Source organism: Eriocheir sinensis, chromosome 7, assembly GCF_024679095.1.
Source record: "Eriocheir sinensis breed Jianghai 21 chromosome 7, ASM2467909v1, whole genome shotgun sequence".
Classification (NCBI taxonomy): Eukaryota; Metazoa; Arthropoda; class Malacostraca; order Decapoda; family Varunidae; genus Eriocheir; species Eriocheir sinensis.
Window position 1 is genome coordinate 25,536,887 of NC_066515.1, and position 15,000 is coordinate 25,551,886.

Genomic DNA, 15,000 nt, shown 5'->3' on the forward strand with positions numbered 1-15,000 from the left:
GAAAACAAACGCTTAGATATTGCCTCATGTGTTGCTCTCTCTCTCTCTCTCTCTCTCTCTCTCTCTCTCTCTCTCTCTCTCTCTCACCTGCCTTTAGCCCTTTTCCCCCCTTCTCCTCTCTTCCTCCTCCCTCCATTACCTAAAAAACCTCCTCCTCCTCCTCCTCCTCCTCCTCCTCCTCCTCCTCCTCCTCCTCCTCCTCCTTCTCCTCCTCCTCCTTAGCTTCGCACCCACTGACTTACCATTCCATTTTCTTCTCTTTACATATCCTCCTCCTCCTCCTCCTCCTCCTCCTCTTCCTCTAACCATTACTCCAGCGTCTCTCTCCCACTGCCTTCCTCTTCTCTCCTCCTACATTTTTCGAGACATTCCTCCTCCTCCTCCTCCTCCTCTTCCTCCTCCTCCTCCACTAACCCACGTATCCCACCTGTCCCGTCTATCCCACCTGTTCCAGTCCTAACTTACCTATCCTATTTCTCTTACCTGTCCAATTAAACTTTATTACGCCACCTGTATTAGTCATTACCTGTACTAGCCACGTATGCCACCTGTCCTGTTTATCCCATCTGTTGCAGTCCTAACCTACCTATCCTATCGTACCTGTCCAATTAAACTTTATTACGCCACCTCTATAAATCCTTACGTATGCCACCAGTCCTGTTCCTCCCATCTGTTCTAATCCTAATGTACCTATCCAACCTTTCTTACCTGTTCTTCTAGACCCAATTACCCCACCTGTGTTGAGCTCTACTTACCTATCCCACTTAAGGCACCTGTCCTTATGAGCCCAATTATATCATCTGTTTTAAATTACGTGTGCTATCTAACCCACCTTCCTTACCTGCCCTAATGATCTTGAATACGTGTACTTTAAATCACCTGACTCATTTTTTTTCTACATCTGTCCTAATGATCCCAATTATATCATCTGTTCTAAGTTACGTGTGCCATCTATACCACCTTCCTTACCTGCCCTAATGATCTTGAATAGGTGTACTTTAAATCACCTAACTCATCTTTTTTCTACACCTGTCCTAATGACCCCAATTATATCATCTGTTTTAAGTTACGTGTGCCATCTATTCCACCTTCCTTACCTGCCCTAATGATCTTGACTACGTGTACTTTAAATCACCTAATCAATTTTTACTACATCAAAGGGAGCAGGCACGAGCAAGCACAGCAAAACAACAACAAGAAAAAAGGTTCGCAAAACTCAATTCCCCCAACAACAACGACAACAACAACAAAAAAGTAAAGAATTCCTGAAGGCAATTCCCACCAGTTAAAGGTAAACAAACAAACAAAAGGAAGAAAACAAAAGCCCACACAACAAGACCCCAAAAGGAAAAGTAGATAATCCCAAAAGCTCACACCGAAATCAGTCACCTGTCCCACCTGTGCCAAGTTTACCTGCGAGGAGAGCTTGGTCATGTCCACCGGCTTGATCTTCTTGAGGGCTGAGAGCCGCTCGAGGCGCTCCCTGGCCTGCTGCTCCACGGCAATGACGAAGGCATCTTGCACGTTGGAGCTCGCCGCGAGATCGACGGCTGCAAGGGAGAGAAGAGAGGAGAAGGACGTTAGAGACATATATAAGGATACGGGAAGGATGTGAGGAGATTACAAGAAGCCAGAGGTTGTTAAGGGAATAGAGGATTTGAATGGATTTGAGGTTGTTAAGGGAAATAGAGGGATATTGATGGAAATGACAGGTGTTTGGTGTTAGAGATATACAAGAAACACAAGGATATGGGAAGATTACAAGAAGCCAGAGTTTGTTAAAGGATTAGAGGATATGAATGGATTTGAGGTTAAGGGAAATAGAAGGAAATTGATGGAAATGACAGGTGTTTGCGATATACAAGAAACACAAGGATATGAGGCGATTACAAGAAGCCAGAGTTCGTTACGTGAATAGAGGATTTGAATGTATTGAGCTAGTTAATAGAAAAAGAGGGAAATTGATGGGAATAGGGAGTTTGAATGTCTCTTAAGCTGCTAAAGGGAAATAGTACAGATAAAGGGAAATAAAAGGAAGAATTTCTAGATAGCGAAATATATATGCAAATTAAAGGAGTTAGGGATATTAACAGAAAGATGGTGTGTGAGAGGGAAGTAGAGAGAAACAGATGAAATAGATTAAATGAATGAGATGAAGTGAAGTGAGAAAATGAAATCAGAGAAGAAATAAATGAAAATAAAGAAAATGTGTGTTAGAGGAAATGCAAGAAAAAAAGGAAATAGTCGAATGTAAAGGAAAATAAAGTTAAAATATAAATAGAAGGAAAGAAGGAAAAGGGGAAGAGAGGGAGAGAGAGGGGAGTGCGCAAAACTATATACCGTTCTCTCTCTCTCTCTCTCTCTCTCTCTCTCTCTCTCTCTCTCTCTCTCTCTCTCACCCATCCTCCCCTTCCCCTTCCCTCTCTCTGTCTCTCTCTCTCTCTCCCATTAACAAAGTCATTTATGCGTAACTAATTGCAATCCATTTAATCAAAGGAACACACACACACACACACACACACACACACACACACACACACACACACACACACACACACACACGTACGCACGCACGCACTAATAACAGGTTCTCATTATCAGTGCAAAATTAACACACAAAGAACACATCGTTTAATTATAGAGAAAAAAAAAGATAAAATATTTATATAAACGTTCAGATAATTAACTAATACACAAACGTTACCCTTATTTAGTAGTTCATTAATCATTTTCTCTTTATTTGATAGTAGAGAGGAGTATATAATCTCTCTCTCTCTCTCTCTCTCTCTCTTGTCGCGGCTGAGCGGGGAAAGTGACTGGACGACCTTGAGAGAGAGAGAGAGAGAGAGAGAAAGGCTGCATTAACCATGACATTTAAGAGTGAATCAACGCGAGAGAGAGAGAGAGAGAGAGAGAGAGAGAGAGAGAGATTTTCCTACCTCTTCCCTCAATCCCAGACAACTCTTTCCTCAACCAATATAAACAAAGAAAAAAACATTCAAATAAGACAGTATATCAATTTCTATTCACAAATAATCATAATCAGCATCAATCTATTAAAATCACGTTACTATTTCATTCCTAAATCACAAACAATTCTTTATCGATACAAAAATAAAGAAATATAAAAAAAAGTCACTATCTATATCAATTTCTCACTAACACAAAACTCAATGTACAAAAATATATCACAAACACTTCACTATGTCAATCTTCAATCCCAAACCACTCTTCATCAATCCCAATTCAAACAAACAAACAAACTGAACCATTAAAGTCAGGCAGTGTAAAATTTCTCACAAACAAAAACAAGTCATAATGTACGTCAATCTATCAATCTCAAGTCATTATCGACATAATTTCATTCCTCAATCCCAGGCAATTCTTTATCTACACAAATATAAAGCTGAAACACATTAACATCAGTCACTACATCATTTTCCAGTCACAAAACTCATCATCTACGTAAATATATCAATCTCAAGTGACTATTCCATTCCCCGATCCCAAACAACTCTTTTTTTCAACGCATCCACAGAGCTAAATCACATCAAAATCAGTCACACTATCATTTTCCACCCACGTTAGTCTTAATGTACCTAAATCGATCAAACTCATGTGGCTATTTCATTTCACTTTCCCAGACAACTCTTTTTTCCACACATACAAGAGCTAAAATACATTGAAATCACGTTAGTCTTAATGTAATGTAAATCAAAATTATAAATACAGTGCGGTGAATACGATAATCTGGCAACGCTGATTCCTCGATCCAGACAATTCTTTTTCCACACATAAATAGAGCTAAGACACATTAAATTCAGTTATTCTATCATTTTCCACCCACGTTAGTCTTAATGTACTAATTTCCTAATGTAAAGCAATCAATCTCACGTGGCTATCCCATTCCTCGATCCCCAAACAACTTCTTTTTCAACGCATGCATAGAACTAAAATACATTGAAATCAGTCACTCTATCATTTTTCAGCTACGTAAGTCTTAATGTACTAATGTCCTAATGTAAAGAAATCAATCTCAAGTGGCTATTCCATTCCTCGATCCAGACAATTCTTTTTCCACACATACAAGAGCTAAAATACATTGAAATCAGTCACTCTATCATTTTCCACCCCACGTAAGTCTTAATCTTAATGTAATGTAAAGCAATCAATCTCAAGTGGCTATTCCATTCCTCGATCCCATCCAAACAACTCTTTCCACACATACATAAAGCTAAAACACATTAAAATCACTCACTCAATCATTTTCCACCCCACCTAAATCGATCAAACTCAAGTGGCTATTTTATTCCTCGATCCCCAAATAACTCTTTTTTTTCCACACATACATAGAGCTGAAACACATTAAAATTAGTCACTATCATTTTCCACCCCACGTTAGTTTTAATGTACTAGTAATGTCTTAATGTAATGTAAAGCAATCAATATCACGTGGCTACTCCATTCCTCGATCACAAACAACTCTTTTTTCCACACTTACATAGAGCTAAATCACATTAAAATCACTCACTCAATCATTTTCCACCCACGTTAGTCTTAATGAACGTAAAGCAATCAATCTCACGTTACTATTTCATTCATCAATCACAAACAACTCTTTTTCAACGCATACATAGAGCTGAAACACATTAAAATTAGTCACTCTATCATTTTTCACCCACGTTAGTCTGAACGTAAAGCAATCAATCTCACGTAGCTATTTCATTTCACGTTCCCGGAAAAGTTTGAATCGGTTTCCTTCCATCAGAATCAGCGGTAAATGTTCCTCCTTTCCAGGTAGTTGAGTACAGGTGGAAAAAAAGGGATTTGCATGACAGGTGAAGCGTATGTGAAACCGTTGTAATCCTCCTCCTCCTCCTCCTCCTCTTCTTCCTCGACTGCCTCCTCTTCTTCTTCCTCCTCCTCCTCCTCCTCCTCCTCTTGCTAATGTCCCTTTCCTCGCCACACCTCAAATTTCTGTTCATTCATCCATTCTTCCTCCTTCCTTCCTTCTTCTTCTTCATTCATTCATTCATTCACTTTTCCTCCAATTTTTCGATTCCTCCGCAAACTTAGTGCAATCTCTCCCTCCTCCACCTCCTCCTCCTCTTCCTCCTCCTCCTCCTCCTCTTCATCTTGCCTCGTCATGTTGTATTGCGTGAACAGTATGTTAAACACACACACACACACACACACACACACACACACACACACACACAGTACCATTAGAAGACAAAGCGAATTCTAATTAAAAACCTAATCAGAAATACAAAAAAAGGAACAAAGATAATAAGTGAGAGAGAGAGAGAGAGAGAGAGAGAGAGAGAGAGAGAGAGAATAAAAGATAATGCATAAGGAAACTCAATATCAGAAAAGAAAGAAAGGAAATGAGAAAGAATGCAAGAAAGAATGAAAAAAGGAAAGTAAAGAAGGAAAAAAAGGAGGAGGAATTTGAAAAAGGAAGAGGCAGGATGAGAAGAGGTCAGGGGAGTTGACATAACGGAGGAGGAGGAGGAGGAGGAGGGGAGGAGGAGGAGGAGGAGATAGCGGAAGGATAAAATATTGAATGCATGTCAGAGAGAGAGAGAGAGAGAGGTTCCTTGACCACATATGTTGACCTCTTCGTATACCAAACCTCCTCTTCCTCTTCTTCCTCCTCCTCCTACCAAAAAATAAATAGTGTGACCTTCTTTGACCCTTCCTCCTCCTCCTCCTCCTCCTCCTCGGCCAGTCAAGCGTCTCGAGGAATCAAAATCGTTTAACAAGATTTACGCAGCTTTGTTGAACGCGATTCCGTGATGATGATAATAATAATAATAATAATAATAATAATAATAATAATAATAATAATAATAATAATAATAATAATGGTAATAATAACAATATCACAACTGACTGCCTGGCTGACTGAGTAACTGATTGATTGACTGACGGACTGACTGGCTAACTGAAATAAAGAATGACTAACTGACTGACTGGCTGAATGATAGTTTAAGGGACTGACTGACTAGCTGACTGACTGACTGGGCGAGGAAGTGACTGACTGACTGACTGACTGACTGACTGAAATAAAGAATGACTAACTGACTGACTGACTGACTAGCTGACTGACTGACTGGGCGAGGGAGTGACTGACTGACTGACTGAGTGGGCGACTGAGTGACAGAATTTTAAAGTTCACGAGGTTAATAAGACTGGGAGAAAGTTCAAAGCGTATAACAAAGGGACAAGTTCAGTCAGTCAATCAGTCAATCAGTCAGTCAGAGTCAGTCAATTATTGAAACTAGTTAAGAAATGTATCAGTCAAATCTTCCAATTCTTCTCATTTCCTTTCCTCTTCCTCTTCCTCTTCTTCCTCCTCCTCCTCCAGTCGAACCGTTAATATTTCACACTGATCTGTTGACTCTCTCTCTCTCTCTCTCTCTCTCTCTCTCTCTCTCTCTCTCTCTCTCTCTCTCTCTGACTCACACACACACACACACACACGCACACAAGTTATGGCTGTCTTTTCAATGAGCACAAAGGAAGGGAATCGAGCTGGAAAATAATATGTTTGGATAAGGTTAAAAAAATGAAGGAAAAAATTTATATGTATTAAAAATGGTTGTTTTGGGGGAAATATTTCATGGGGATTGTTTTCCTGTTATCCTTTTTTTTCTTTTTTTCTTTTCATGCTTTATTTATTTTCTTCTTCATTTTCTTCTTCTTTCTTCTTCTTCTTCTTCTTCTTCTTCTTCTTCTTCTTGTACACTGTCATCACATATTACGTTGTTAATACCATTATTTTGAGAGAGAGAGAGAGAGAGAGTGTGTATACTAAATTTACGTAGAAGAGAAGGAGGAGGAGGAAGAAGAGGAAGAATATCTGAGGGAAACTGAATAAGAAGAGAGAGAGAGAAGGAGGGAAGGAAGAGGAGAGAAGGAGATGGAGAAGGGAGAGAAGAAGGGAAGGAAGGAGGAAGGAAGGAAGGGAGGAAGAGAACACAAAGAAGGAGGTGGAGGAGAGAAAAAGGAGGGAAGTAGGAAGAGAGGTAGATACAGAGAATGAAGAAAGGAAGGAAGGAAGGAAAGAAGGAAAGAGGAAGCAGGAACTGACATAGAGGAGGAAGGAAGGAAGAAAGAGGGAAGGAGGAAGACGAGCCAGCAAAGGAGAAGAAAGGAAGGAGGAAATAAACTGGAGAAGAAAGAATAAATTAATGAAGAAGGAAAACAAGGAAGAAAACAAAAGAAGAAAGGAGAAGAGAAGAAGAAAATTGAGACAGACGGAGAAGGTACAGAGAATACAGGAGAGAAAAGAGAAAGTTAGGGACGGAGAGAAAGAAAGAGGGAGGGAGGGAAGGGGAAGGAAGGGGAGAGGAATATCAAACACACACACACACACACACACACACACACACACACACACACACACACACAGAGAGAGAGAGAGAGAGAGAGAGAGAGAGAGAGAGAGAGAGAGTATACACAGGTGTCCTAAATACCTGTAGAGTTCTTCCTTCCTTCCTCTCTTCCTTCCTATATTCATTCTTTCTTCTCTTTATTTTGTTTCCTTTATTCCTCTTTTCCTCCTTCCTTCCCTTCCTTTCTTTTTTTTTTCCTACCTTCCTTCCTTTCTTTCTCTCTTCCTTTCTTTCTTTCTTCCTTCTTCTCTGCTTTTCCTTCACCTCCAGTTCCTTCCTTCCTTCCTTCCTCTCTGCTTTTCCTTCACCTCCTCTTCCTTCCTTTCTTCACTTCTTCTTTAGCCTACAGCAAAGAAGGACCCACCCCTTAAAAGGCCTTCCTCCTCCTCCTCCTCCTCCTCCTCCTCCTCCTTTGTGTCCCTCTTCCATCTAACTTCAAATTCTTTCTCCTTACCTTCCTCTTCACCACCTTTCCCTGATGTCCTCCTCCTCCTCCTCCTCCTCCTCCTCCTCCTCTTCCTCCTCCTCCTTCTTACTCAACCTTACAACTCTCCTTCGCCCTCCTCAACCTCCTCTCCATTACTCTACCCTAAAAGTATCCTCCTCCTCCTCCTACTACGACTCTTCCTCCTCCTTCCTCCCTTTCTCAGCCTTACCCACTCTCTTCCTCCTCCTCCTCCTCCTTCTTTACGCGTGCCCCGAATTTTGAGCAGGCAACCTCACATCCTCCTCCTCCTCTGTCCGCGATAAGGAGGAGCCGAAGGAAGAGTTATTGGCCAAGTTGAACACAATCGCGATATGTGAATGTTATCGCGAAATTGAAAGAGCGGTAAAATGAAGAATTGTCTAAGGGAGAAAGGAAGGAAGGAAGGGGATGATTGAGATAGACAAAGGGAAGGAAGGAAGGGGATGATTGAGATAGACAAAGGGAAGGGAGAAAGGGAGATGGATGATATAATGTATGTTAAGGGAGGAAGAGGATGGAGGAAGGAAGAAAAGGAGGGATAGAGAGACAGAAGAGAGAAACAGAGAGATAGATAGTTATTCTGTGAGGGAGGGAGGAAGAGGATGGAGGGATTGAGAGACAGAGAAGGGAGAGACAGAGAGATAGATAGTTATTCTGTGAGGGAGGGAGGAAGAGGATGGAGGGAGGAAGGAAAGGAGGGATTGAGAGACAGAGAAGGGAGAGGCATAGAAGAACAAAAGAGACAAAAAAAACACATTAGACAGATAGGAAAAACAACAACAGACAGACAGACAGACAGAAAGACATATAGACAGACAGTAAGATATAATAGCCATACTTAAAGAAAAAAAATACAGAAAAATAGAGAAAAATGAAGGATATCTAATAGCAAAAGAAATTATATACAAAAATGAAATAGGAAATACCCATAACTCGAAATAGGAAAAAAATAATTGCCATACATAAGGAAGGGTAGCAAAATAAATTAGATACACATATATATAAAAAAAAGTATGAAAAAAAGACCTACAGAAAGCCTTACAGATCATTAATATATTTACTTTAGTGCAAAAAAAAAAAAACAATTCTGCTATTTTTTTCTTTTCTTCATTATTTCTTCACAAACTCAAAAGAACTGCATTGCGTAAAACTTTTCTCTCTCTCTCTCTCTCTCTCTCTCTCTCTCTCTCTCTCTCTCTCTCTCTCTCTCTCTCTCTCTCTCTCTGACACAATTTGCTGTCATTTAAACCTTCACCACGGAGACAGAGACGCGCTAGGCATTGAGAGAGAGAGAGAGAGAGAGAGTATACCCATGAGACCAAGATCGTGAATAGGGCTTAGATAAGGTAAACATTGAGGAGGAGGAGGAGGAGGAGGAGGGAGAGAAGAGGAGGAGGAGGAGGAGGAGGAGGGAGGAGAAAATGCTTAGAAAATTACTGTGTACAAGAGAGAGAGAGAGAGAGAGAGAGAGAGAGAGAGCGCACAGGTAGCAACGGACACACCTGAAGCATACTCTCACCTGCACACACACACACACACACACACACACACACACACACACACACACACTCGCTTGGCTTCACTTGCTCTCACAATCATCATCATCATTACTATTCATTCTTAAGAGAGAGAAAAGAAAACGTAATTAAGAATGTATTGTAGAGGAGGAGGAGGAGGAGGAGGAGGAGGAGGAGTTGGTCAGTACGCCAAAAGTGGGCCGTATGTGTGAATGTCAAACCTCCTCCTCCTCCTCCTCTTCCCCTCCTCCTCCTCTTCCTCCTCCTCCTCCTCCTTTTTTCCAAGTCATTCTGCAACTCCACCAGTTCACTAACTCCATTTTCTTTTCTTTTTTTTCTTCATGTCTTTCCTCCTTCCTCCTCCTTTTTCTTCTTGTCTTCTCTTCCTCTTCCTCCATTCTTTTCTTTGTCTTCTTCATCTTTTTTCTTTCTTCCTCTGTTTCCTTAATTTCGTGGTCATTTTCTTCTTCCTGTCTTCACTGCTTCTTCCTCTTTTTCTTCCATTTTTTCGGCCTCCGTGTTTTCTTCTCTGTTCATTCTTTCCGTAACTTCATTATCTTGCAAATTCTTCTTTTTCCTCCTCATTTATTTTCTTCTTCCTTCTGTTTCTTCTCCTTTTTCTTCTTTTCTTTCTTCTTCTTCTTCCTCCTCCTCCTCCTCAATCTTCTTTAATCTTTCGCTATATTTTAATTTGTCTGTCAATTACGAATAAGGAATTGCGAGAGAGAGAGAGAGAGAGAGAGAGAGAGAGAGAGAGAGAGGGGTATATTTACAAAACCTCAAAAAAATTAAAGTTATTCGCAAACCAAATATTTCCCTTCTTACGAAAAACCGAAGAGAGAGAGAGAGAGGGGAATAAAGAAACTGGAAAAGATAGTGAGTTTCCAATGAGGGTGAAAGTTGGCAACACCGTAATATCACCACCACCACCACCACCACCATCACCACCACCACCACTACCACCACCACCACCACTATCATCATCACCACCAATAACAACACCAAAATCACCACCACCACCATCACCACCACGTCTCATGTTAAGAAATCGTACAGGCTTGAGTGTGTGTGCGTGGATGTGTGTGTGTGTGTGTGTGTGTGTGTAGAAGAAGGGAAAAAAAGAAGAAAGAGAAGAAGGAGGAGGCAGAGGAGGAGACTTCAACTAGAACACACACACACACACACACACACACACACACACACACACACACATTTAGATGCAAATTCCCACATGTGAACTGCTGAAGTCTTGGCGGCCATGTTACAGACAGTAGCCCGAGGGAGGAGGAGGAGGAGGAGGAGGAAGAAGAAGAGGAGGAGGAGGAGGAGAAGCAAGATCCGCCATACTCCAGACATCCTCCACGCTTCTCCTGCGACGTAGCGATGCCGTTAGGAAGAGGAGGAGGAGGAGGAGGAGGAGGAATAGGAGGAGGAGGAGGGATAGGGATGGTAGAAGTGTGTAAGAGAAGAAATATAAGACCTGGAATATAGGGTTGGAAGAGGAGGAGGAGGAGGAGGAGGAAGAGGAGGAGGAGAAGCGTAAGACAGGTGGCGGAGGAGGTGGTGAAGGTGGTATGCAGGAGTCACCACCACCATCACCACCACCACCACCACCACCATCACCACTACTACTACTACTACTACCACTACTACTACTACTACTACTACTACTACCACCATTTTATCACCACTACCACCTCCGCCACCACCACAATCTCATCACCACAAACAAGTCCTATAAAAGTCTTCTTCTTCCTCTTCTCTTCCTTCCTCCTCCTCCTCCTATTCTTCTTCCTCCTCCTCCTTCTTTTCTTTATACTATTCTCCAACTCAATTATTCTTTATTATTTCTTTACTGCTCTCTCTCTCTCTCTCTCTCTCTCTCTCTCTCTCTCTCTCTCTCTCTCTCTCTCTCTCTCTCTGTGTGTGTGTGTGTGACAAATTCTCGTTTCCTCCTTTTCTCTCCCTCTTCTTTCCTCTCCCTCCCTCTCTTTCCTCCCTTTCTCTCTCTCTCCCTCCCTCTCTTCCTCCTCAGTCATCCCTTCTCACACTTCTTCCTCCCTTCTTCTCTCCCTTTCCCTTCCTCTCCCTCACCCTTCATGCACTTCTCCCTTATACTTTTGCCTGCCTCTCTCTCTCTCTCTCTCTCTCTCTCTCTCTCTCTCGTCCATCGTTACATGTAAAGCCGTGAATGTAAGTCTTCGCGCCCTCTCATGGACGGGAAGTGGGCCAGCGACACCGCCTGACACACACACACACACACACACACACACACACACACACACACACACACACACACACGGACATACATACACACGCACATACATACATATACGCACATGCTTCCTTCCTCACGTCTAATCTTTCTTATTTTTTTTTAGGGTTAAGTTTTTCTTTTTTCTTCGTTTTTCTTTTATTTATTTTTCATTCTTTGTTTTTTTTCTTGATTTCTATTTGTTCCTCTTTTATTGTGGTGTTTTTCTTCTTTTTTTTCACCTTTTTCTTTCTTTTCCTTCCTTCTTTTCTTATTTGTATTTTTATTTCCATCTTTTTTTTCTTTTCCTCATTTTCTTCTTATCTTCGTTCCTTCTTTTCCTCCTTTCTTCTTTTTCTCGTTCCTTCTTTTCTTCCTTCCTTCTTCTTTTCTTATTGGTATTTTTCCTTCCTTCTTTCTTTACTTCCTTCACTTCTACTTTTCCTTTCCTGTGGTTTTTCTTCTTCCTTTTCATTTTTTCCTTCCTTTTTTCCCCCCTTCCTTTCCCTCCCTCCATTTCCTCTTAGATATCGGAAAGAGGGAGATAGGGAGGAAATGAGGGAAGGAAGGTAGGGAGAGGAGAGAAAGGGAGAAAAGGGAGGGAGGGAGAGATGGAGGGAGAGGAAATAACGGAGGGAAGGAGGGAATTAAAAAGGGAGAACGTTGAGAGAGAGAGAGAGAGAGAGAGAGAGAGAGAGAGAGAGAGAGAGCACTGCAGGGTCTTCGAGGAGGTATGTGCATCACCATTTAGCACCATCACCACTATCATCATCACCACCACCACCACCATCACCATTATCATCACCACCACCACCACCACCACCACCATCATCACCACCACCATCACCACCACCACCATCACCACCACCACCAAAATGACAACCACAAACATCACTATCAATTTTAACCACCGATCATCACCACCACCACCACCACCACCACCTCAACACCTGCACTTAACACCTGCCCAGACTCACCTCACCTGGAGAGTTCGTTCACCTTGACTTTTAATGGCTTTGAAATAATAATAATAATGATAATAATAATAATAATAATAATAATAATAATAATAATAATAATAATAATAATAATAATAATAAATAAATTTGTACTTGATATTTATAGAACGAAGATTAAGATTATATTATTTCTTCTTCTTCTTCTTCTTCTTCTTCTTCTTCCTCCTCCTCCTCTTCCTCTACTACCATTATTTCTGATTTCCGTCTAGACATGAGAGAGAGAGAGAGAGAGAGTACTATTTTGAGTAGCTTAGGGAGGAATGAAGGGAATGCAGGAAAGGGAGAGGAGGGAGGGAGAAAGAGAAAAGGGAGAGGGAGAGAAGATGGAGTGCCTCTTAGTGCCACAGGGAGAGAGGGAGAGAGAAATAGGGAGAGTACAGTGAGTGCCGAGAGAGAGAGAGAGAGAATATTTAACACAAAACACTTTACTTACCTTACACACACACACACACACACACACACACACACACACACACAGAGGTGGAGGCCAGTCGTTACGTACCTGAGAAAGAGAAGAAAAAAATAATTAGTACAGGTATTTGAATTTCACTTTTGATTATAATTGTTTTGTTATTCTTATTAAACTAGTAGAAAGAGATAGATAGATGGATAGATAGATAAATAGATGAATAGGATAATAGGTCGATAGAAATGTGTTTGTTTTAAGTTCTTACAAATTTAATCACTCATACTTTCACATACTTACAAATACATTCATTCACATTCTTACAAATTTAATCATTCATACATTCACACACACACAAATACATATTCACATTCTTACAAATTCAATCACTCATACATTCACATACAAATACATACATCCACATTCTTACAAATTCAATCACTCATACATTCACATTTATTTGAACAAGGAAATACATGAAGAAGAGAGAAAAGGAGGAGAAAAGAATGAAGGAAGAAAAGGAAGGAAAAAAATGGATAAACGAGAAATATAAACACACAAATAAAACTTCAAATCCTAACAAAAAAAAAAATCATTCATTATTTCCCTATTCCCCTATCATTATTATTCACTATCATCATCATCATCATCATCATTATTATTCTTAACTTATAATACATTTCATTTTACACCCCACACGAACATCCCCTAGGCCTAACGTGTGTGTGCGTGTGTGTGTGTGTGTGTGTGTGTGTGTGTGTGTGTGTGTGTGTGTGTGTGTGTCGTAGGGTTATTAATGCTATGGCGGTGTTAAGTGAAGAAGAAGGAAGAAGAGGAGGAGGAGAAGAGGAGGAAGAGGAGGAGGAGGAGGAAGATTATTGGGTGGTGAGTGCGTGTAATTATAAATGATTTAGAGAGAGAGAGAGAGAGAGAACAAGACCCCCACAAGCTATACATCCCATCTCATTCTTCTTCCTCCTCCTCCTCCTCCTCCTCCTCCTCCTCTTCGATCACCATGGAGAGGAAGAAGAGGAGGAGGAGGATCATGGATTGCCAATATAACATTCCTCTCTCCTCCTCCTCCTCCTCCTCCTCTTCCTCCTCTTGTTTGATATTACTCCTCAAGCGACTCACTCCATCTCTCTCTTCCTTCCTTCCTCCTCCTCCTCCTCCTCTCTTCCATCTTCATTCATCTTCCTTCCTTTTTCTCTCTCTTCCTCAATTCCTTTTCCTTCCCTTTCCATATATCTTTTTCCTCCCTCCTCCTCTTCTTCTTCTTCTTCCTCTTCCTCTTTTCCTTTCTATCCCCTTCTTTTCCTTTACTACTTCTTTCTTTTCCTTTCTTTCTCCTATTCTTCCCTTTCTTTCTCTTTCCTATCCTTCCCTTCCCTTCCTTCTTCCCTCTTTCTCCTTTCCTTTCTATCTTCTTCCATCTTTCCCTTCCCTTCATCTTCCTTTCTTCTCCTTCGCCTTCCCTTCCTTCTTCTCTCTTTCTCCTTTCCTTTCTATCCTCTTCCATCTTTCCCTTCCCTTCATCTTCCTTCCTTCTCCTTCCCTCTTTCTCCTTTCCCTTTCTATCCTCTTCTATCTATCCCTTATCTTCCCTTCGTCTTCCTTCCTTCTCCTTCTTCCCTCTTTCTCTCATCTTCCATCTTTCCCATCCCTTTCCTTCCTTCTCTATCTCATTCTCCCTTCCGTCTCTCTCTCCCTATCATCTATTCCCACAACATCCTTCTCCTATTCCTACCCTTCTTCTTCCCCTCCTCCCTGAATCATCTCCCCTTGTATAACCATCCCCTTCCCTCCCTTCCCATTATCTTTTCCTCTCCATTTACCTTTCCTACAAACCATTCTCCTTGACCTATTAGTCTCCCATCCTCCTCCTCCTCCTCCTCCTTATCCTCCACCTCCTTCTCCCTATGTGATGAGTGTATAATC

General features: G+C 41.2%; 1 protein-coding gene across 6 annotated transcripts in view; it reads right to left on the bottom strand.

The window, feature by feature from the left end:
* The window catches only part of LOC126995166 (uncharacterized), a 155,514-nt gene that overhangs the window by 67,758 nt on the left and 72,756 nt on the right, over positions 1-15,000 (bottom strand). For 5 of the 6 annotated variants that reach the window (XM_050854450.1, XM_050854453.1, XM_050854452.1 and 2 more), the window contains one exon: positions 1,399-1,550. In XM_050854450.1, the coding sequence (XP_050710407.1) occupies positions 1,399-1,550 (152 nt within the window). The remainder of the gene's footprint in view (positions 1-1,398; positions 1,551-15,000) is intronic. The other variant, XM_050854451.1, reaches the window with a different exon arrangement.